This window comes from Balaenoptera physalus (assembly GCF_965194825.1).
Source record: "Balaenoptera physalus genome assembly, contig: HAP1_SCAFFOLD_1538, whole genome shotgun sequence".
Classification (NCBI taxonomy): Eukaryota; Metazoa; Chordata; class Mammalia; order Artiodactyla; family Balaenopteridae; genus Balaenoptera; species Balaenoptera physalus.
Window position 1 is genome coordinate 77,896 of NW_028125258.1, and position 24,996 is coordinate 102,891.

The window sequence follows — 24,996 nt, forward strand, 5'->3', positions numbered from 1 at the left end:
GGCTTTGACATGACTGGCTCAGGCACGTTGGGTTCCCTCCATGGAACTCGTTGCTTGCTGAAGTCTTGGAGTAGAAGTTGGGTTTGGAGCTTGGGTGGGGACTGGCGCTTAGTCACAGCAGGGGGAACAGGCTCGCGCTGGAGAGAAGCGCCAGATGAAGTTTTGTAGGGTGCAGGCCTAGGAGCAGCAGGCTGAGGGACACGAGGCTGGGTATGGTTGGTCCAAGCCGGTTGGGTTGGGTTGGCCACAGTTGGCTGAGCTGGTTTGGCGGGACCTGGCAAAGAGGCAGGAGCTGGCTGGGATGAATTGACTGCAGCAGGTTGAGCTGAGTCAGTAGAACCAGGCTGGGCACGGTAAGCCACAGCAGGCCGATGTGAGGCCAGAGACTGTGGCCTCCGAGGAGCGGGTCGAGCTTGAGGCTTGTCCCAGGCAGAAAAAGGCAGAGGTATCAACTTGACCTTCCCAGGAGGAGGCCGCTCACACTGGGATGGAGATGGACACTCTGTTTCAGCACTGCTGTCTGGTTTCTGGGCTTGGACTTGCGTTTTCTCAGGCCTCTTACCCTCACGTGGGGTATGCCGCCGTGGCTGGATCGCTGGGGGTGGCTGGGGGTCTTTGGGGTTGCTTGAATTTCCCAAGAGCCGACAGGAAGAGAGCCCAGTTTTCGTCTCATTCTTCTTCCCCAGCGCATGAAGAACCTTCACAGACTCCAGCATGCGCACGCCAAGGGAGGTTCGAGGCTTTTGAAAGCTCTCTTGGCGAAGCTCAGTTTGGTGTTCCTTTCGCTTCGTGTTGGGGATTGCTGGCTTGTCTTCTGCCTTGACTTTGTTCCCTGACTGCTTGTTCTCTTCAGCCTTGTTTCTTCCTCTGGTCCTTTTGGTCTTTTCCTGCCCATGGCTCTCAGTTTTGCTGATCTTTCCGGATGCAGCTTTCTGAGGTTTGCCTTGAGAGTGCTTGGCCGTGTTCGCAGGAGCCCTGTCACTGACTGCAGCAGTGCATATAACCGCTTCTCCCCCTAACAGGCACTCTGGATCCTTTGGCTGGATTTTGGCCTTGGGAGCACCACCGATAGGCTCAGAGGCTTTCTGTTTGTTCTTCCTGGGTTGATCAGAGGGAACCTTTACGACACTTGGCTTTTCCTGCACCTGATTCACCTTAATGGCTCTGGTGTCTTCAGCTTTGATCACGTTGGGACCTTGGGATCGATCAAGATCTTTCCAAGAATTAAAGAGCTGGGGAAGGTGAATATCCTCCGCCAGTGTAGTAATGTCTGCAAGACCACTGCTAGGTTCAGTCCCATTTTCAAGTGTCCCTAGGTCCTGACGACTCAGGCTGTTCTCTCCCAGATCAGCATTTTCAGAACCAGGCTGCTCCTCTTGGCTGAGGGGATCGGTGCAGGCCAGCGGCTGGGGAATATCAGGGATTCCTAAAGGGAGTAGTGGAGGATCTTGGTTTTCTATTGGGATCTGGTAGGCCTCCAGAGGCTTTGACAGCTTGGTTTTGATATCCTCCACGTTCTTACTCTCTGTTTGTCCCTGGCTTGGAGCTGGAGGCAGGGCCAGGAGACGCCTGGCACTCTGGACTGGAGCTGTCACTGAAATGTCCCCAAGTTCAGATGGTGGGTTACTCTCAAGTATGTGACTGTTTCTGCTACTGCAGGACTTGGGGAGTTCTTGAGTTTGTGTCACACAAAACGTCTGGCTTGGAGGTTGCAATCCCAGGGAATTTTTCATCACCAGGGAAGTCTCCATCACTACAAAGGGATCAAGGGAGAAGTCAGTCCCTGGTAAATGAGATGCTCCCCCTAAACACCAACACAGCAGTCATGTACCTTTCAAGGGGTTCAGGGGCAAGATGGGCAAGGCATTTCTACTAACTCTTCTTAAGGATCATGGACAGTGCCCTATGCTACGAGGTAAGCGGTGACTGTTGTAATGCTTAACTGGTGATCATTTCATGTCACTGATCCTTGGCTCTCTTTGTATCTCATAGGACTGTTGTAAGTCCAATACAAAATGAGTCTTCTTTTTAAACAACTGAAATGTTTTACAAAGCCTAGCATTCTCATATAGAGTCCTTTCAATTCTCCCCACTTTCCCGAGAGGCTAAGAACACTTCACACCATGAACTAGGAGAGGGGGTAGAGCCCTTTCTGATGAAATACAGAAACAAAGACAGAGTCTTAGCCTGCTTGCTCTCTGGACAGGATCTCGGACCACAAGGTCTTAAATCCTGGTATAAATGACGGAAGTGAGGACACTTCAACTGGCACTCTCATAACAAGAGTTCTGAGACACCTTCCAAAGAGACTGTAGCAGTAGACGAGGGAAGGGAGTGCTACAGTGTGGTAGTACAGGGGGAATGCTCGGCTACAGCAGTGAAAAATGTGGTACCTATTGGTGTGCTCTCGGGGTTCTTGTACATGTAGCATAGATGACCTTTACAGTGTCCCTGCCACCTTCCCACCTGCATTAGGTGTTCTTTTTGTTTTTTTGTTTTTTTTAATTTACGTTTATTTATTGATTGATTGTTTGAACTTATTTATTCTACGTATTTATTTTTTTGGCTGCACAGGGTCTTCATTGCTGTGCACGGGCTTTCTCTAGTTGCGGCTAGCGGGGTCTACTCTTGGTTGCGCTGTGCGGGCTTCTCTTGTTGCGGAGCATGCGCTCTAGGCGCGTGGGCTTCGGTAGTTGCGGCTCACGGGCTCTAGAATGCAGGCTCAGTCGTTGTGGCACATGGGCTTAGTTGCTCCACGGCATGTGGGATCTTCCCAGACCAGGGCTCGAACCCGTGTCCCCCGCATTGCATTGGCAGGCGGATTCTTAACCACGGCGCCACCAGGGAAGCCCTAGGTGTTCTTATATAGAGTCTAAAAACAGAGGGCACTGAGCGAAGGTAGTGGTTACTGAAGGCTCAGGATCTAAATTCTACCTGTCTCTACACCCCTTCCCAGCTGTCGATTTGACCCCATTTGTGAATGCCGACCTCATTCTTCAACTTTCTCTGCCGTTTGTATACTCACCTTGAAAACTTGTTTCTGTGATGCGTTGAGCAGACACAGGGTGGCAGATTGCAGAGGTGGAAGCTGGTGGTCGGATATTTGTGGGCTGAATCTCCTTCAGTCCCATTCCCATTTCTGGTTGCGCAGAGGCCCTACTTCCTGTGTATGACGCGGAGCCATAGGATTGCGGGCAGGAGCCAAGTTCTCCATACAGTGAAGACCCCAGTGTGCCTTGGTTATAGTAATATACCTGGCTTCCTTCCTGGTAGGGAAGTGACAGGCGGCTATGCCCCTGATTTGGAATCTGAGATGGTGCTCCCTGAGCAAGCCTGGCAGAAAGTGATGGATATAGAGGGACCATGTTATTGGCGTCTGAAGTTTTATCATACTGGGCTGCCATAAACATGGAGGAAGCAGCTGGGTGCCGGTCAGTGAGTGCCAGAGTAAAGTCTCCGAGTGAAGAGGAATTCTTTTCAGTGCTTCCTGTGATGTCCCACTCAAGAACACCTGGATAGGAAGGAGCTGAAGTGGAGATCTGGCTGTGGTCAGTAACTCCAGATAACATAGTCGTGCTGGAATGTTGGTAAAGGTAGGCACTACCCATGAGTGTCTGGAAAGAGGTACCGGTAGCCGATGCCGAACTGACGGCAGGGGCAGAGACTCTGGAGAAGTTGCAGACACTTCGTGTTAGGGAAGTTGCATTGCTCACCACAGGAAGACAATGCTGCAGAGAATTTAGAGTTCCAAGTAGAGATGGATTTTGGAAATTTTCTGTAAGAACAAGAGGGTCATGAAAAACTCAGGGAGGTTGAGAAATTCTCACTACGTTTGAGGAACAGCATTATCTTAAGGTTCTTGCTCTCAGGACACCTCTACTATCGACCCTTCCTGAGAAACCCAAAATCAGACAGTTAATGATGGCTGTAAGGACTGAGCAGTTTTCCACTCTTCTGTATTAACTGCCTGTGCTCCCATCTTGGGCACAGATGGGCAGAAGAGCCAAGTGGTATGGTTCAGACATTGTTCTCTAGGCTGGAAGCAACCTTCTCCCTGCCCTGTCTTTCCCTTCAGCCTGCACTCGTATTGACTTCTATGCTGTTTCCTAGACTGGAAGCATTTTAGAACTAGGAGGCCCTTAGAGAACTTTCTCTTTTTTCAGTCTCATTTCACGAGTAAGGAAACTGAGGCTCAGAGAGGTCGGGTTGACTTGTTCAGGTTCTCTCATTATGTTAGTGTCATTACCAGGTTTCAGAACCTAAGTATCCTGACTTCCTTGCCAGGACTCCACTCTGAGCATGATAGTGCCAGAAAGCAGGAGAAATAGAACTTATAATATAAGCATTTTTTTTGTCCATTAGAAAACAGTACGGCCATTACCATTGTCATCTTCAGTGTCTCCCTTTGCTTGTGCAGTTCCCACGCTATTACCTAGAGTTGACGTATAGCTCAGTCCAACTGGTGAACTGAAAGAGTCATGTTTGCCCTCTTCAAGCCTGGTTTCTCATCCTACCTCAAAATGATTACCCGAAAGTGGATTTCTTAAGTGCTTTTGGAAAGAGAAAAGTTATCTGATTACTTCAGATTACTCATCTATAAAGTGGTTATAACACCACCACCAATAATAATAGCAGTAATAATTAATAGATGAATAAGCTGATCTATTGCGTATGATTTATATGGAGGAAGATACAATAAGTTCTAGAAAGACAAAGAAAAATCATGAAAAACATGTTACGTAACGAAAAAGAAATCCATAGATATTAATGAAAACTGGGGTATGTGGGCAAGTATCAAAGCCTAATGAATTTACTAACAAATGACATTCTGTACCATACATGCAATATTATGAAAGTGAATTTTGCCCACTCTATTTTAGTGAATACTATTAACCAAAAAACACGATGGAGGTGATAGAGGTGAATGAATTCCTAGCCAATGCATACAGACTGAGACGATAAATCAGTAAAAAATGCATAACAAGCAACAGAATGCAACAAATGTGAATGTATAGGTAGCCACAACATATATAGACAAGTATTTCAATGAAAACCGGTACAAAGCAGACAGCAAAATAGTAAGTGTAAAAGAGTTTCATTATTGTGCTCATTCATATTTTTACCCAGCAAGTAACAGGTATTAAGCCTAGGAGAAATATATCTGTCCATGAATATAACTCATATAATAAGCAGAAAGGAAGCTTAAAAAGTATCAAGAAGGTTTTTGTATTTATCCTAGAACTTAGAATCATCTTCCACATCCAAGAAGATGACATCCCAAGACCTCAAAAAACCATCATCCCTAGAATCCAATTAAAAAAGATTTTCAAATGTAAGAAAATCCAAAGGACTCCACAACATTGTTTTAGATAAACGTGGATGTTTGTGTTTTCTTTTTTTCTTTTGCCGCGCCGCGTGGCCCTGGCCGTGAAAGCACCGAGTCCTAAGCGCTGGACCGCCAGGGAATTCCCTAAATGGGGAATTAGAGATGTGGGGCTTGACTTTTTCTTTTTCTTCTCCGGTAGCTAAGATCTACAAGCGAACGATGGCTGTTGATCAATGTGCTCTCTGTGTTAGGAAGGAAATAACTGTAAAAATTGAAAAGCAACCTTGCCTTAGAAGCTACATATCACACAAAGGAAATAGTCCTTCTGATTCAATGTAGAAGATATCATTTAAAATGTTTAATTGGTCAAATGTCTACCTAGTTTAAAAATTAGAAAGAATAGAACACTGAAAAGCAGCCCCCTAGATAACCACTTTGGTTTCTGGTTTCTAGGAAGCATCATTTCTAAAACATACTTCTAAAATGTTTCTATTCCAAACTGTCAAGTGCCAGCTGTATTCAGAGAGGCAATAAAAGAAAGAAAACGGAGTATGACTTTTCTGATAGGCTGCCCTTCCTGGTGATCCCCTGTTCTGGCCTTACTTTCCTTCTTAGTCTGTTAATGTAAGGATTTGCTACCATCAGCTTTGTTTTGCCCTGCTCTGAGCAGATTTCCCTCTGTGCTGTTTCTGCTTTAATTTAAAATCTTTGGCTCCCATCAACATTCCATGGCAAACTGCCTCTTTCTTGAGAGCTCCTCTATGCTTTCCCTCTTCATTCTTATATTTTTTTCCCATCTCTTGGTTCCTGTTGGCCTGTGCTAATGAAAACAATCCTAAACTTGCTTACGTTTGACTCTGTGCCTCCCTATATAGCCCAGTACTCTCCATCCTCTCTCCCTATTCTCTCTTTTCAACTAGTCGAAATACTAGTGGAGGGAGACCATTGGAGATGAAACATCTTGGTATATATCGCTAGTTTTCTGTGTCACCTGGCTTTTCTATGTTTCTGTTGAAACACTCTTTTGAGAAGTCTCTGATTTCATTTTCTACATGGGTACCCTTTAAGGCTCAATATTGGAAAAGAAGGGGATCAGAGTGATCAACCCAATGTGGTATCCTAACGTAACAGATAAGGAAAGCAGCAGGCTTTGTGAGGCAGTCAGTGATTTGTCCAAAGTCACACAGACAGTAAACGTCAAAGTCAAAACTGAAATTAGGTCTCCAGACTTGTAGTTCAATACTTTCCCTCATTATTCCACGCTATTTTGAATCTCCTCCTCAATTTAGGGGCAAAAGAAATCGAACGCAAAACTTTCCAAAGTTTCTTTTCTTACCTGACATGGTCAGAGAAGAGGAGACATCAACTGCAGGTACAAGGGATGAGGAGACAACACTAGAGGATGTCTGAGTGGCTGCAGCTGAACGGCGCACGTGTCCAGTACAAAGGTCACTGGTTACTGGTCCAAACGGCTCCACGGAAACCCCAAGACCTCTACCAAGTGGTAGTAGGTTTGGTAGGAGAGTGATGTCACAAAGCAGGCAGTTGAAAGGTATGAGCTAGCCAATAGGGAGGTCCGATCCCCAACAGGAGGGCGGGCTTGGGTGAAGAGAGCGTAGGAGAGCTAAAACAACCCCTCAATTTCTGAGCTCTGGGGAGGAAATCCTAGAAGACAGATTTACCTCCCCCAGGCTCTTCCATTAGGGAAATCATTGCAACATTTCTTACAGACGTTCATTAATATAATTAACTAACAGTTACTTATATTCTACAGAGTATTCTATTTTATGTATCATATACTTAGAGCTATATAGATCTTATTTAACTAGTATCCTTAGGAAGGAAAGAGCCATGTAGTTTGAACTATTACAGTTGTAACTTGGTTAAAGAGCAGGGTGAAGTTTGTTGAGTGTACCCTGTGGAGAATGTTGTGGTCCAAGGCTCTTCTCTTTTAGTTTCTTCTCCTTGACTCCTACCTTCCTTGGGCTGGGCTAGGCTGGGGGCCAGGTTGGACTTGCGACTTAACATTTCTCTTCCGCTTTCTTTTTTTTTTTTTTTTTTCTTCCATTATGGGCATTGCTTCTAGGACAAGCCTTGATCTTGCATTGGATGTTCCTTCCTGTCAACTTCCAGCAGCAGGAGTCTTCTTTTCAGTGCTTGATGCTTCACGAAATAGACTCTGCCCATTGGCAGCAAATACCAGAGAGCCAGGAGACAGAGCTGGTTGCAGACCTTTCCTCTTCCAGCCTTTGGTTGCAATTGTTTTGCCCATGATTTGCTAGCTCTAGTTCCTTGGGCCACACAGGTATCCTGCCATCCAGCTCTTTTTATATGTGAGAGACATTCTGAACACTGTCCCTCTTTCTTTGCACAGAAGTATATACAGTGTGGCAGTTACCGTAATCTCCTCCCCCTTGCAAACAGCCCCTCTAGAATCTCGGACCTCTAGGACTCTCTGTCTTGCATGCTTGGGTGCAAGGCCAAGCACAATGAAGAGGAGAATAATTAGAGAAAGAGGAGGACATTGGTGGAGAACTGGGAGCAGGTAAGGTGAAAGGGCACCGGAGAAAAGAGATGCATGTAGGTTTTTTGGTTTCTGTGGGAAACAAGTTGACACACTTGGGCCTCATTTTGTATTAACAGAACAGAGAGTTGTAGATATAAGTAGCTAGATCGTGCAGCAACTGCCATGAAGTCTGTACACTGAAGAGAACAGTCTCACATCTAGTTTTCATTTTGTTTTATGTCATATTACCTTATTTATAGCATTCACTGGTATGTTTGTAGAACACAGATGTTTTCAAATGCTCTGGTTTTGTCTACATGGTTATTTCCTTGTCCTATTTGTAAGGAATCCAACATTGTAAGACATATTGCATGTTTTTCTCTTGACGATTGTTTACCTTGAAGCGTCATGAGCTAACTTGAGCTGTTGGATTTTGTGGAGAAACTTTAAAAAGGGTCTGTGAAAAAGGCATTGTGGTGAGTCGCATTATGCACCCGAGCGTAAGGAGCAGATATCTGCCACCAGCCCAGCTTGGCCTGGATTGCCTCTGTGTTAGTTCCCCTGGTTAGTGCTTTTCTCCCTAACCACTCTTGTGACTGTGATAATGTGAGTTAAGGGCTGAGTTGCTAGTGATTTATGTGTGAGGTAGGCTGGTTTGAGGGAGGAAATCTATGGACCTAGTCATTTTCCTTGGTGGTAAGCTTTCAGGGGTGCAAAGATCGATCTTCCTGGGGACTTTTCTGGTACCAGGAAGATATCGCATAGATGGGACCTCCAAAGACACACATTTAATTTTTAGGCCTGTTGTTCCTATTATGGGATGTGAGTTTCTTCACTGATGGGGATGCTGCTTATCTGAGAAGAAACTGTGAAAGGTGGTGTAGTATAGAGGTGTGGCTTAAGCTTTTAAGTTTTCTTCAAGGTTTTTCCCCTAAGCTTCATACTTCAGACGGCCTACTTACATGAGACTAGTATGTGATGTCAGGCTAACAACTTCCTAAATACCTGCAAGCCAGATCAGTGTCTCTTTTCTCTATATTCCCATGGAAATCAAGGGTCCCGCCGAATTTTCCATCGAAACAGTTGATTTGTGCTGTCTCTAGGAATTCTACAGGGCGTACCGTTGCTTCCTAACCGGTGTCATTTGGGAGATCCACCTCTGTACGTTCAAATGATTAATTTTGAGACTCTGCTCATGTGTGCAGTAAACCCTTTAATTCCCTAAGACCTTCCTTTCCTCCATCTCATACCCCATGAAGCCCGCTTCAGTTTATCTCCTGAATTTCTTTGGAATCTGTCAGCTCTCCCTCAACATCCTAATACTGAACTTGCCTGTCTGTTGCGATTAGGTCCTAACTAGTGTCCATATATCTTGTTTCCCTCCAATCCATTCTTCACACAAGAAAGCTTCAAAGCAAGTTGGAACATTGCTCATAAACATCGCTCACAAACATTGTTTTGAGAATAGAAAACACACTGGTGGCCTTTAAGACTCTGCGTGCTCTAGAATCCTCTCTGCTTCTCTAGCCCCATCTTGTGCCACGTTTGCCCTCACTTTCTATGCTTCAGATACACTGAATTAACCTTAGTTCTCACTCATCTGACAGAAGTCAGTTGAGAAATTATTTTTCACTGTGATTCCTAGCATTAAGGAATTTGATGATCAGGTTTTGTATGAGGACTAAAACTAAACTGGGAAGTGGAAGAATTGCGTTTCAACTGTTTCAGTCAACACGCATGTATTAATGATACCTAAGTATTGAACACCGGGCTAGGTTTCATGAGGGATACAGAAGTTCTGGCCATCTCTGGTTTTGGGTATCCCTTATTTGTTGAGACCTTTGCGTTGTTTGGTTGCCTTTTGTCTGTTTTCCAGATGGGAAAACAGGAACAAGGGAAGTATAGGTTATTACTAGGTGGGGTTGAACAAGTGGAGCAGCAAACTGCAAAGCAGAAAGAAGAGGGACGTACTATAGAGGGATGTGATTTCCATTTTCAAGGCGCCTGCGTCCTGTGCAGGGAGACAGCCTAACATAAAATGTGCCTAACAAAAGATCTATTGACTTCTTACTAAAAATCTCCAGTTCATATAACCCAGGGGTTTATACCTTCTCCTTTAAAAGTTCTATTCCTGGGACTTCCCTGGTGGTCCAGTGGTGAAGACTCTGCGCTTCCAATGCAGCAGGCGTGGGTTCAATCCCTGGTTGGGGAGCTAAGATCCCACATGCTGCGCAGCCAAAGAAATTTTTTTCAAAAGTTATACTCCTGTGTTGTTGAATTTAGTGGTTTAGATTTTGTTTGAATGTTAAGAAGATTTCAGTTTATTTACCAGGAACAAACAAAACATAATGTAAAAATAGTTTCCCAGAAACGATTTCCATCGTTCTCTTCTTCCCTTTCTCCCGCAGACTGACTGGTGTTTCATCTTGACAAGTTCTCTGAAGTTCTCTGTCATTCCATAGGAAAGCGGTCTGGCTTGGAGGTTGCAATCCCAGGGAATTTTTCATCAGCGGGGAAGTCTCCATCACTACAGAGGAATCAAGGTTGAAGTCAGTCCCGGGTAAGTGAGATGCTCCCCCTAAACACCAACACAGCAGTCGTGTACCTTTCAAGGGGTTCAGGGGCAAGATGGGCAAGGCATTTCTACTAACTCTTCTTAAGGATCATGGACAGTGTGCCCTATGCTACGAGGTAAGCGGTGACTGTTGTAATTCTTACTGGTGATCATTTCATGTCACTGATCCTTGGCTCTCTTTGTATCTCATAGGACTGTTGTTAAGTCCAATACAAAATGAGTCTTCTTTTTAAAAAACTGAAATGTTTTACAAAGCCTAGCATTCTCATAGAGAGTCCTTTGAATTCTCCCCACTTTCCCGAGAGGCTAAGAACACTTCACACCATGAACTAGGAGAGGGGGTAGAGCCCTTTCTGATGAAATATAGAAACAAAGACAGAGTCTTAGCCTGCTTGCTCTCTGGACAGGATCTCGGACCACAAGGTCTTAAATCCTGGTATAAATGACGGAAGTGAGGACAGTTCAACTGGCACTCTCATAACAAGAGTTCTGAAACACCTTCCAAAGAGACTGTAGCGGTAGACGAGGGAAGGGAGTGCTACAGTGTGGTAGTACAGGGGGAATGCTCGGCTACAGCAGTGAAAAATGTGGTACCTATTGGTGTGCTCTCGGGGTTCTTGTACATGTAGCATAGATGACCTTTACAGTGTCCCTCCCACCTTCCCACCTGCATTAGGTGTTCTGTTTTTTTGTTTGTTTGTTTGTTTTTAATTTACGTTTATTGATTGATTGATTGATTGAACTTATTTATTCTACGTATTTATTTTTTTGGCTGCACTGGGTCCTCATTGCTGTGCACGGGCTTTCTCTAGTTGCGGCTAGCGGGGTCTACTCTTGGTTGCGGTGTGCGGGCTTCTCATCGCGGTGGCCTCTCTTGTTGCGGAGCATGGGCTGTAGGCGCGTGGGCTTCGGTAGTTGCGGCTCACGGGCTCTGGAATGCAGGCTCAGTCGTTGTGGCACATGCGCTTAGTTGCAGCACGGCATGTGGGATCTTCGCAGACCGGGGCTCGAAGCCGTGTCCCCTGCATTGGCAGGCGCCACCAGGGAAGCCCTAGCTGTTCTTACATAGAGTCTAAAAACAGAGAGCACTGAGAGAAGGTAGTGGTTATTAAAGGCTCAGGATCTAAATTCTACCTGTCTCTACACCCCTTCCCAGCTGTCGATTTGACCCCGTTTGTGAATGCCGACCTCATTCTTCAACTTGCTCTGCCGTTTGTATACTCACCTTGAAAACTTGTTTCTGTGATGCGTTGAGCAGACACAGGGTGGCAGATTGCAGAGGTGGAAGCTGGTGGTCGGATATTTGCGGGCTGAATCTCCTTCACTCCCATTCCCATTTCTGGTTGCGCAGAGGCCCTACTTCCTGTGTATGACGCGGAGCCATAGGATTGCGGGCAGGAGCCAAGTTCTCCATACAGTGAAGACCCCAGTGTGCCTTGGTTATAGTAATATACCTGGCTTCCTTCCTGGTAGGGAAGTGACAGGCGGCTATGCCCCTGATTTGTTCGTGGGCCTCCTGATGCAGCAGTTCCCTTGGCTCTGGCCCTGTCGTCAGCTGCCCCTAGGAGGACTCTGAGCCCTAGCTACTTCTCTGGTAGATTTGCCTATTCCCCCACTATAATCACACCTGAATAAGGCAACTCAAACCTTTCAGAGATGTGTCGTGAACCTCTTGTTTTCTGAAATACCTATCTGGTGGTTGTGAGACTTAAGGCCAACCTCCCCGAGAGACTTTGTTTCTATTTCTCCTAGTAAACCTAGACTCATCTCCTGTCACCTTCAACTCTACTCCAATTGTGTTCTTTCAACCCAGACCCCTGACCCTGCTTTTTGCTTCTGCCATTTCATCCTCACTCCTGCTTCCTTTCCTAAATCCATACGTCTCTTTTGGCCTTCCTAGCCCTGGGCCAAGTTCCTTCCTCTTTCCTCAGTTTTTACCCCTTTCCTTCATTCTCCCATCCAACTTTCAGGCCTTCCTTTCTCACGCCCCAGTTAGCAGCATCTCAAAATTCGAAAGGTTTATTACTCATCTATTAATTCTATTCCATTTACTTATTCGGTTCTATACCTATCTTACCTATGTATGGAAGAACCGCTGGTAGCCAAGGTGGCAGCAAGAATCCTAGCAGCTGTCACCTGACGTATCCGTAGTAGTCAGCAATTTCCATTTCTTTGTCCCTCTGGGTGAAAAATTGCAGCTTCCCCGAAGAGGTGTATCTGGCAGCATTCTCCCGTTGTTGTTGAGCCCGCCTCTTCATGGCCTCTCGCTCTGGCCTCTGCTCTTGTTCGATGGGCTTTGACATGACTGGCTCAGGCACGTTGGGTTCCCTCCATGGAACTCGTTGCTTGCTGAAGTCTTGGAGTAGAAGTTGGGTTTGGAGCTTGGGTGGGGACTGGCGCTTAGTCACAGCAGGGGGAACAGGCTCGCGCTGGAGAGAAGCGCCAGATGAAGTTTTGTAGGGTGCAGGCCTAGGAGCAGCAGGCTGAGGGACACGAGGCTGGGTATGGTTGGTCCAAGCCGGTTGGGTTGGGTTGGCCACAGTTGGCTGAGCTGGTTTGGCGGGACCTGGCAAAGAGGCAGGAGCTGGCTGGGATGAATTGACTGCAGCAGGTTGAGCTGAGTCAGTAGAACCAGGCTGGGCACGGTAAGCCACAGCAGGCCGATGTGAGGCCAGAGACTGTGGCCTCCGAGGAGCGGGTCGAGCTTGAGGCTTGTCCCAGGCAGAAAAAGGCAGAGGTATCAACTTGACCTTCCCAGGAGGAGGCCGCTCACACTGGGATGGAGATGGACACTCTGTTTCAGCACTGCTGTCTGGTTTCTGGGCTTGGACTTGCGTTTTCTCAGGCCTCTTACCCTCACGTGGGGTATGCCGCCGTGGCTGGATCGCTGGGGGTGGCTGGGGGTCTTTGGGGTTGCTTGAATTTCCCAAGAGCCGACAGGAAGAGAGCCCAGTTTTCGTCTCATTCTTCTTCCCCAGCGCATGAAGAACCTTCACAGACTCCAGCATGCGCACGCCAAGGGAGGTTCGAGGCTTTTGAAAGCTCTCTTGGCGAAGCTCAGTTTGGTGTTCCTTTCGCTTCGTGTTGGGGATTGCTGGCTTGTCTTCTGCCTTGACTTTGTTCCCTGACTGCTTGTTCTCTTCAGCCTTGTTTCTTCCTCTGGTCCTTTTGGTCTTTTCCTGCCCATGGCTCTCAGTTTTGCTGATCTTTCCGGATGCAGCTTTCTGAGGTTTGCCTTGAGAGTGCTTGGCCGTGTTCGCAGGAGCCCTGTCACTGACTGCAGCAGTGCATATAACCGCTTCTCCCCCTAACAGGCACTCTGGATCTTTTGGCTGGATTTTGGCCTTGGGAGCACCACCGATAGGCTCAGAGGCTTTCTGTTTGTTCTTCCTGGGTTGATCAGAGGGAACCTTTACGACACTTGGCTTTTCCTGCACCTGATTCACCTTAATGGCTCTGGTGTCTTCAGCTTTGATCACGTTGGGACCTTGGGATCGATCAAGATCTTTCCAAGAATTAAAGAGCTGGGGAAGGTGAATATCCTCCGCCAGTGTAGTAATGTCTGCAAGACCACTGCTAGGTTCAGTCCCATTTTCAAGTGTCCCTAGGTCCTGACGACTCAGGCTGTTCTCTCCCAGATCAGCATTTTCAGAACCAGGCTGCTCCTCTTGGCTGAGGGGATCGGTGCAGGCCAGCGGCTGGGGAATATCAGGGATTCCTAAAGGGAGTAGTGGAGGATCTTGGTTTTCTATTGGGATCTGGTAGGCCTCCAGAGGCTTTGACAGCTTGGTTTTGATATCCTCCACGTTCTTACTCTCTGTTTGTCCCTGGCTTGGAGCTGGAGGCAGGGCCAGGAGACGCCTGGCACTCTGGACTGGAGCTGTCACTGAAATGTCCCCAAGTTCAGATGGTGGGTTACTCTCAAGTATGTGACTGTTTCTGCTACTGCAGGACTTGGGGAGTTCTTGAGTTTGTGTCACACAAAACGTCTGGCTTGGAGGTTGCAATCCCAGGGAATTTTTCATCACCAGGGAAGTCTCCATCACTACAAAGGGATCAAGGGAGAAGTCAGTCCCTGGTAAATGAGATGCTCCCCCTAAACACCAACACAGCAGTCATGTACCTTTCAAGGGGTTCAGGGGCAAGATGGGCAAGGCATTTCTACTAACTCTTCTTAAGGATCATGGACAGTGCCCTATGCTACGAGGTAAGCGGTGACTGTTGTAATGCTTAACTGGTGATCATTTCATGTCACTGATCCTTGGCTCTCTTTGTATCTCATAGGACTGTTGTAAGTCCAATACAAAATGAGTCTTCTTTTTAAACAACTGAAATGTTTTACAAAGCCTAGCATTCTCATATAGAGTCCTTTCAATTCTCCCCACTTTCCCGAGAGGCTAAGAACACTTCACACCATGAACTAGGAGAGGGGGTAGAGCCCTTTCTGATGAAATACAGAAACAAAGACAGAGTCTTAGCCTGCTTGCTCTCTGGACAGGATCTCGGACCACAAGGTCTTAAATCCTGGTATAAATGACGGAAGTGAGGACACTTCAACTGGCACTCTCATAACAAGAGTTCTGAGACACCTTCCAAAGAGACTGTAGCAGTAGACGAGGGAAGGGAGTGCTACAGTGTGGTAGTACAGGGGGAATGCTCGGCTACAGCAGTGAAAAATGTGGTACCTATTGGTGTGCTCTCGGGGTTCTTGTACATGTAGCATAGATGACCTTTACAGTGTCCCTGCCACCTTCCCACCTGCATTAGGTGTTCTTTTTGTTTTTTTGTTTTTTTTAATTTACGTTTATTTATTGATTGATTGTTTGAACTTATTTATTCTACGTATTTATTTTTTTGGCTGCACAGGGTCTTCATTGCTGTGCACGGGCTTTCTCTAGTTGCGGCTAGCGGGGTCTACTCTTGGTTGCGCTGTGCGGGCTTCTCTTGTTGCGGAGCATGCGCTCTAGGCGCGTGGGCTTCGGTAGTTGCGGCTCACGGGCTCTAGAATGCAGGCTCAGTCGTTGTGGCACATGGGCTTAGTTGCTCCACGGCATGTGGGATCTTCCCAGACCAGGGCTCGAACCCGTGTCCCCCGCATTGCATTGGCAGGCGGATTCTTAACCACGGCGCCACCAGGGAAGCCCTAGGTGTTCTTATATAGAGTCTAAAAACAGAGGGCACTGAGCGAAGGTAGTGGTTACTGAAGGCTCAGGATCTAAATTCTACCTGTCTCTACACCCCTTCCCAGCTGTCGATTTGACCCCATTTGTGAATGCCGACCTCATTCTTCAACTTTCTCTGCCGTTTGTATACTCACCTTGAAAACTTGTTTCTGTGATGCGTTGAGCAGACACAGGGTGGCAGATTGCAGAGGTGGAAGCTGGTGGTCGGATATTTGTGGGCTGAATCTCCTTCAGTCCCATTCCCATTTCTGGTTGCGCAGAGGCCCTACTTCCTGTGTATGACGCGGAGCCATAGGATTGCGGGCAGGAGCCAAGTTCTCCATACAGTGAAGACCCCAGTGTGCCTTGGTTATAGTAATATACCTGGCTTCCTTCCTGGTAGGGAAGTGACAGGCGGCTATGCCCCTGATTTGGAATCTGAGATGGTGCTCCCTGAGCAAGCCTGGCAGAAAGTGATGGATATAGAGGGACCATGTTATTGGCGTCTGAAGTTTTATCATACTGGGCTGCCATAAACATGGAGGAAGCAGCTGGGTGCCGGTCAGTGAGTGCCAGAGTAAAGTCTCCGAGTGAAGAGGAATTCTTTTCAGTGCTTCCTGTGATGTCCCACTCAAGAACACCTGGATAGGAAGGAGCTGAAGTGGAGATCTGGCTGTGGTCAGTAACTCCAGATAACATAGTCGTGCTGGAATGTTGGTAAAGGTAGGCACTACCCATGAGTGTCTGGAAAGAGGTACCGGTAGCCGATGCCGAACTGACGGCAGGGGCAGAGACTCTGGAGAAGTTGCAGACACTTCGTGTTAGGGAAGTTGCATTGCTCACCACAGGAAGACAATGCTGCAGAGAATTTAGAGTTCCAAGTAGAGATGGATTTTGGAAATTTTCTGTAAGAACAAGAGGGTCATGAAAAACTCAGGGAGGTTGAGAAATTCTCACTACGTTTGAGGAACAGCATTATCTTAAGGTTCTTGCTCTCAGGACACCTCTACTATCGACCCTTCCTGAGAAACCCAAAATCAGACAGTTAATGATGGCTGTAAGGACTGAGCAGTTTTCCACTCTTCTGTATTAACTGCCTGTGCTCCCATCTTGGGCACAGATGGGCAGAAGAGCCAAGTGGTATGGTTCAGACATTGTTCTCTAGGCTGGAAGCAACCTTCTCCCTGCCCTGTCTTTCCCTTCAGCCTGCACTCGTATTGACTTCTATGCTGTTTCCTAGACTGGAAGCATTTTAGAACTAGGAGGCCCTTAGAGAACTTTCTCTTTTTTCAGTCTCATTTCACGAGTAAGGAAACTGAGGCTCAGAGAGGTCGGGTTGACTTGTTCAGGTTCTCTCATTATGTTAGTGTCATTACCAGGTTTCAGAACCTAAGTATCCTGACTTCCTTGCCAGGACTCCACTCTGAGCATGATAGTGCCAGAAAGCAGGAGAAATAGAACTTATAATATAAGCATTTTTTTTGTCCATTAGAAAACAGTACGGCCATTACCATTGTCATCTTCAGTGTCTCCCTTTGCTTGTGCAGTTCCCACGCTATTACCTAGAGTTGACGTATAGCTCAGTCCAACTGGTGAACTGAAAGAGTCATGTTTGCCCTCTTCAAGCCTGGTTTCTCATCCTACCTCAAAATGATTACCCGAAAGTGGATTTCTTAAGTGCTTTTGGAAAGAGAAAAGTTATCTGATTACTTCAGATTACTCATCTATAAAGTGGTTATAACACCACCACCAATAATAATAGCAGTAATAATTAATAGATGAATAAGCTGATCTATTGCGTATGATTTATATGGAGGAAGATACAATAAGTTCTAGAAAGACAAAGAAAAATCATGAAAAACATGTTACGTAACGAAAAAGAAATCCATAGATATTAATGAAAACTGGGGTATGTGGGCAAGTATCAAAGCCTAATGAATTTACTAACAAATGACATTCTGTACCATACATGCAATATTATGAAAGTGAATTTTGCCCACTCTATTTTAGTGAATACTATTAACCAAAAAACACGATGGAGGTGATAGAGGTGAATGAATTCCTAGCCAATGCATACAGACTGAGACGATAAATCAGTAAAAAATGCATAACAAGCAACAGAATGCAACAAATGTGAATGTATAGGTAGCCACAACATATATAGACAAGTATTTCAATGAAAACCGGTACAAAGCAGACAGCAAAATAGTAAGTGTAAAAGAGTTTCATTATTGTGCTCATTCATATTTTTACCCAGCAAGTAACAGGTATTAAGCCTAGGAGAAATATATCTGTCCATGAATATAACTCATATAATAAGCAGAAAGGAAGCTTAAAAAGTATCAAGAAGGTTTTTGTATTTATCCTAGAACTTAGAATCATCTTCCACATCCAAGAAGATGACATCCCAAGACCTCAAAAAACCATCATCCCTAGAATCCAATTAAAAAAGATTTTCAAATGTAAGAAAATCCAAAGGACTCCACAACATTGTTTTAGATAAACGTGGATGTTTGTGTTTTCTTTTTTTCTTTTGCCGCGCCGCGTGGCCCTGGCCGTGAAAGCACCGAGTCCTAAGCGCTGGACCGCCAGGGAATTCCCTAAATGGGGAATTAGAGATGTGGGGCTTGACTTTTTCTTTTTCTTCTCCGGTAGCTAAGATCTACAAGCGAACGATGGCTGTTGATCAATGTGCTCTCTGTGTTAGGAAGGAAATAACTGTAAAAATTGAAAAGCAACCTTGCCTTAGAAGCTACATATCACACAAAGGAAATAGTCCTTCTGATTCAATGTAGAAGATATCATTTAAAATGTTTAATTGGTCAAATGTCTACCTAGTTTAAAAATTAGAAAGAATAGAACACTGAAAAGCAGCCCCCTAGATAACCACTTTGGTTTCTGGTTTCTAGGAAGCATCATTTCTAAAACATACTTCTAAAATGTTTCTATTCCAAACTGTCAAGTGCCAGCTGTATTCAGAGAGGCAATAAAAGAAAGAAAACGGAGTATGACTTTTCTGATAGGCTGCCCTTCCTGGTGATCCCCTGTTCTGGCCTTACTTTCCTTCTTAGTCTGTTAATGTAAGGATTTGCTACCATCAGCTTTGTTTTGCCCTGCTCTGAGCAGATTTCCCTCTGTGCTGTTTCTGCTTTAATTTAAAATCTTTGGCTCCCATCAACATTCCATGGCAAACTGCCTCTTTCTTGAGAGCTCCTCTATGCTTTCCCTCTTCATTCTTATATTTTTTTCCCATCTCTTGGTTCCTGTTGGCCTGTGCTAATGAAAACAATCCTAAACTTGCTTACGTTTGACTCTGTGCCTCCCTATATAGCCCAGTACTCTCCATCCTCTCTCCCTATTCTCTCTTTTCAACTAGTCGAAATACTAGTGGAGGGAGACCATTGGAGATGAAACATCTTGGTATATATCGCTAGTTTTCTGTGTCACCTGGCTTTTCTATGTTTCTGTTGAAACACTCTTTTGAGAAGTCTCTGATTTCATTTTCTACATGGGTACCCTTTAAGGCTCAATATTGGAAAAGAAGGGGATCAGAGTGATCAACCCAATGTGGTATCCTAACGTAACAGATAAGGAAAGCAGCAGGCTTTGTGAGGCAGTCAGTGATTTGTCCAAAGTCACACAGACAGTAAACGTCAAAGTCAAAACTGAAATTAGGTCTCCAGACTTGTAGTTCAATACTTTCCCTCATTATTCCACGCTATTTTGAATCTCCTCCTCAATTTAGGGGCACAAGAAATCGAACGCAAAACTTTCCAAAGTTTCTTTTCTTACCTGACATGGTCAGAGAAGAGGAGACATCAACTGCAGGTACAAGGGATGAGGAGACAACACTAGAGGATGTCTGAGTGGCTGCAGCTGAACGGCGCACGTGTCCAGTACAAAGGTCACTGGTTACTGGTCCAAACGGCTCCACGGAAACCCCAAGACCTCTACCAAGTGGTAGTAGGTTTGGTAGGAGAGTGATGTCACAAAGCAGGCAGTTGAAAGGTATGAGCTAGCCAATAGGGAGGTCCGATCCCCAACAGGAGGGCGGGCTTGGGTGAAGAGAGCGTAGGAGAGCTAAAACAACCCCTCAATTTCTGAGCTCTGGGGAGGAAATCCTAGAAGACAGATTTACCTCCCCCAGGCTCTTCCATTAGGGAAATCATTGCAACATTTCTTACAGACGTTCATTAATATAATTAACTAACAGTTACTTATATTCTACAGAGTATTCTATTTTATGTATCATATACTTAGAGCTATATAGATCTTATTTAACTAGTATCCTTAGGAAGGAAAGAGCCATGTAGTTTGAACTATTACAGTTGTAACTTGGTTAAAGAGCAGGGTGAAGTTTGTTGAGTGTACCCTGTGGAGAATGTTGTGGTCCAAGGCTCTTCTCTTTTAGTTTCTTCTCCTTGACTCCTACCTTCCTTGGGCTGGGCTAGGCTGGGGGCCAGGTTGGACTTGCGACTTAACATTTCTCTTCCGCTTTCTTTTTTTTTTTTTTTTTTCTTCCATTATGGGCATTGCTTCTAGGACAAGCCTTGATCTTGCATTGGATGTTCCTTCCTGTCAACTTCCAGCAGCAGGAGTCTTCTTTTCAGTGCTTGATGCTTCACGAAATAGACTCTGCCCATTGGCAGCAAATACCAGAGAGCCAGGAGACAGAGCTGGTTGCAGACCTTTCCTCTTCCAGCCTTTGGTTGCAATTGTTTTGCCCATGATTTGCTAGCTCTAGTTCCTTGGGCCACACAGGTATCCTGCCATCCAGCTCTTTTTATATGTGAGAGACATTCTGAACACTGTCCCTCTTTCTTTGCACAGAAGTATATACAGTGTGGCAGTTACCGTAATCTCCTCCCCCTTGCAAACAGCCCCTCTAGAATCTCGGACCTCTAGGACTCTCTGTCTTGCATGCTTGGGTGCAAGGCCAAGCACAATGAAGAGGAGAATAATTAGAGAAAGAGGAGGACATTGGTGGAGAACTGGGAGCAGGTAAGGTGAAAGGGCACCGGAGAAAAGAGATGCATGTAGGTTTTTTGGTTTCTGTGGGAAACAAGTTGACACACTTGGGCCTCATTTTGTATTAACAGAACAGAGAGTTGTAGATATAAGTAGCTAGATCGTGCAGCAACTGCCATGAAGTCTGTACACTGAAGAGAACAGTCTCACATCTAGTTTTCATTTTGTTTTATGTCATATTACCTTATTTATAGCATTCACTGGTATGTTTGTAGAACACAGATGTTTTCAAATGCTCTGGTTTTGTCTACATGGTTATTTCCTTGTCCTATTTGTAAGGAATCCAACATTGTAAGACATATTGCATGTTTTTCTCTTGACGATTGTTTACCTTGAAGCGTCATGAGCTAACTTGAGCTGTTGGATTTTGTGGAGAAACTTTAAAAAGGGTCTGTGAAAAAGGCATTGTGGTGAGTCGCATTATGCACCCGAGCGTAAGGAGCAGATATCTGCCACCAGCCCAGCTTGGCCTGGATTGCCTCTGTGTTAGTTCCCCTGGTTAGTGCTTTTCTCCCTAACCACTCTTGTGACTGTGATAATGTGAGTTAAGGGCTGAGTTGCTAGTGATTTATGTGTGAGGTAGGCTGGTTTGAGGGAGGAAATCTATGGACCTAGTCATTTTCCTTGGTGGTAAGCTTTCAGGGGTGCAAAGATCGATCTTCCTGGGGACTTTTCTGGTACCAGGAAGATATCGCATAGATGGGACCTCCAAAGACACACATTTAATTTTTAGGCCTGTTGTTCCTATTATGGGATGTGAGTTTCTTCACTGATGGGGATGCTGCTTATCTGAGAAGAAACTGTGAAAGGTGGTGTAGTATAGAGGTGTGGCTTAAGCTTTTAAGTTTTCTTCAAGGTTTTTCCCCTAAGCTTCATACTTCAGACGGCCTACTTACATGAGACTAGTATGTGATGTCAGGCTAACAACTTCCTAAATACCTGCAAGCCAGATCAGTGTCTCTTTTCTCTATATTCCCATGGAAATCAAGGGTCCCGCCGAATTTTCCATCGAAACAGTTGATTTGTGCTGTCTCTAGGAATTCTACAGGGCGTACCGTTGCTTCCTAACCGGTGTCATTTGGGAGATCCACCTCTGTACGTTCAAATGATTAATTTTGAGACTCTGCTCATGTGTGCAGTAAACCCTTTAATTCCCTAAGACCTTCCTTTCCTCCATCTCATACCCCATGAAGCCCGCTTCAGTTTATCTCCTGAATTTCTTTGGAATCTGTCAGCTCTCCCTCAACATCCTAATACTGAACTTGCCTGTCTGTTGCGATTAGGTCCTAACTAGTGTCCATATATCTTGTTTCCCTCCAATCCATTCTTCACACAAGAAAGCTTCAAAGCAAGTTGGAACATTGCTCATAAACATCGCTCACAAACATTGTTTTGAGAATAGAAAACACACTGGTGGCCTTTAAGACTCTGCGTGCTCTAGAATCCTCTCTGCTTCTCTAGCCCCATCTTGTGCCACGTTTGCCCTCACTTTCTATGCTTCAGATACACTGAATTAACCTTAGTTCTCACTCATCTGACAGAAGTCAGTTGAGAAATTATTTTTCACTGTGATTCCTAGCATTAAGGAATTTGATGATCAGGTTTTGTATGAGGACTAAAACTAAACTGGGAAGTGGAAGAATTGCGTTTCAACTGTTTCAGTCAACACGCATGTATTAATGATACCTAAGTATTGAACACCGGGCTAGGTTTCATGAGGGATACAGAAGTTCTGGCCATCTCTGGTTTTGGGTATCCCTTATTTGTTGAGACCTTTGCGTTGTTTGGTTGCCTTTTGTCTGTTTTCCAGATGGGAAAACAGGAACAAGGGAAGTATAGGTTATTACTAGGTGGGGTTGAACAAGTGGAGCAGCAAACTGCAAAGCAGAAAGAAGAGGGACGTACTATAGAGGGATGTGATTTCCATTTTCAAGGCGCCTGCGTCCTGTGCAGGGAGACAGCCTAACATAAAATGTGCCTAACAAAAGATCTATTGACTTCTTACTAAAAATCTCCAGTTCATATAACCCAGGGGTTTATACCTTCTCCTTTAAAAGTTCTATTCCTGGGACTTCCCTGGTGGTCCAGTGGTGAAGACTCTGCGCTTCCAATGCAGCAGGCGTGGGTTCAATCCCTGGTTGGGGAGCTAAGATCCCACATGCTGCGCAGCCAAAGAAATTTTTTTCAAAAGTTATACTCCTGTGTTGTTGAATTTAGTGGTTTAGATTTTGTTTGAATGTTAAGAAGATTTCAGTTTATTTACCAGGAACAAACAAAACATAATGTAAAAATAGTTTCCCAGAAACGATTTCCATCGTTCTCTTCTTCCCTTTCTCCCGCAGACTGACTGGTGTTTCATCTTGACAAGTTCTCTGAAGTTCTCTGTCATTCCATAGGAAAGCGGTCTGGCTTGGAGGTTGCAATCCCAGGGAATTTTTCATCAGCGGGGAAGTCTCCATCACTACAGAGGAATCAAGGTTGAAGTCAGTCCCGGGTAAGTGAGATGCTCCCCCTAAACACCAACACAGCAGTCGTGTACCTTTCAAGGGGTTCAGGGGCAAGATGGGCAAGGCATTTCTACTAACTCTTCTTAAGGATCATGGACAGTGTGCCCTATGCTACGAGGTAAGCGGTGACTGTTGTAATTCTTACTGGTGATCATTTCATGTCACTGATCCTTGGCTCTCTTTGTATCTCATAGGACTGTTGTTAAGTCCAATACAAAATGAGTCTTCTTTTTAAAAAACTGAAATGTTTTACAAAGCCTAGCATTCTCATAGAGAGTCCTTTGAATTCTCCCCACTTTCCCGAGAGGCTAAGAACACTTCACACCATGAACTAGGAGAGGGGGTAGAGCCCTTTCTGATGAAATATAGAAACAAAGACAGAGTCTTAGCCTGCTTGCTCTCTGGACAGGATCTCGGACCACAAGGTCTTAAATCCTGGTATAAATGACGGAAGTGAGGACAGTTCAACTGGCACTCTCATAACAAGAGTTCTGAAACACCTTCCAAAGAGACTGTAGCGGTAGACGAGGGAAGGGAGTGCTACAGTGTGGTAGTACAGGGGGAATGCTCGGCTACAGCAGTGAAAAATGTGGTACCTATTGGTGTGCTCTCGGGGTTCTTGTACATGTAGCATAGATGACCTTTACAGTGTCCCTCCCACCTTCCCACCTGCATTAGGTGTTCTGTTTTTTTGTTTGTTTGTTTGTTTTTAATTTACGTTTATTGATTGATTGATTGATTGAACTTATTTATTCTACGTATTTATTTTTTTGGCTGCACTGGGTCCTCATTGCTGTGCACGGGCTTTCTCTAGTTGCGGCTAGCGGGGTCTACTCTTGGTTGCGGTGTGCGGGCTTCTCATCGCGGTGGCCTCTCTTGTTGCGGAGCATGGGCTGTAGGCGCGTGGGCTTCGGTAGTTGCGGCTCACGGGCTCTGGAATGCAGGCTCAGTCGTTGTGGCACATGCGCTTAGTTGCAGCACGGCATGTGGGATCTTCGCAGACCGGGGCTCGAAGCCGTGTCCCCTGCATTGGCAGGCGCCACCAGGGAAGCCCTAGCTGTTCTTACATAGAGTCTAAAAACAGAGAGCACTGAGAGAAGGTAGTGGTTATTAAAGGCTCAGGATCTAAATTCTACCTGTCTCTACACCCCTTCCCAGCTGTCGATTTGACCCCGTTTGTGAATGCCGACCTCATTCTTCAACTTGCTCTGCCGTTTGTATACTCACCTTGAAAACTTGTTTCTGTGATGCGTTGAGCAGACACAGGGTGGCAGATTGCAGAGGTGGAAGCTGGTGGTCGGATATTTGCGGGCTGAATCTCCTTCAGTCCCATTCCCATTTCTGGTTGCGCAGAGGCCCTACTTCCTGTGTATGACGCGGAGCCATAGGATTGCGGGCAGGAGCCAAGTTCTCCATACAGTGAAGACCCCAGTGTGCCTTGGTTATAGTAATATACCTGGCTTCCTTCCTGGTAGGGAAGTGACAGGCGGCTATGCCCCTGATTTGTTCGTGGGCCTCCTGATGCAGCAGTTCCCTTGGCTCTGGCCCTGTCGTCAGCTGCCCCTAGGAGGACTCTGAGCCCTAGCTACTTCTCTGGTAGATTTGCCTATTCCCCCACTATAATCACACCTGAATAAGGCAACTCAAACCTTTCAGAGATGTGTCGTGAACCTCTTGTTTTCTGAAATACCTATCTGGTGGTTGTGAGACTTAAGGCCAACCTCCCCGAGAGACTTTGTTTCTATTTCTCCTAGTAAACCTAGACTCATCTCCTGTCACCTTCAACTCTACTCCAATTGTGTTCTTTCAACCCAGACCCCTGACCCTGCTTTTTGCTTCTGCCATTTCATCCTCACTCCTGCTTCCTTTCCTAAATCCATACGTCTCTTTTG

General features: G+C 45.6%; 1 protein-coding gene across 1 annotated transcript in view; it reads right to left on the reverse strand.

Moving 5' to 3' along the window:
• Positions 1-12,539: 12,539 nt before the first annotated feature.
• The window catches only part of LOC309653947 (uncharacterized protein), a gene marked incomplete at both ends in the record, with an annotated part of 65,412 nt that continues 52,955 nt past the window's right edge, over positions 12,540-24,996 (reverse strand). Inside the window, 3 exons of the mRNA XM_082478673.1 lie at positions 12,540-14,452; positions 15,725-16,474; positions 19,362-19,420. Coding sequence (XP_082334799.1) covers positions 12,540-14,452; positions 15,725-16,474; positions 19,362-19,420 — 2,722 coding nt within the window. The remainder of the gene's footprint in view (positions 14,453-15,724; positions 16,475-19,361; positions 19,421-24,996) is intronic.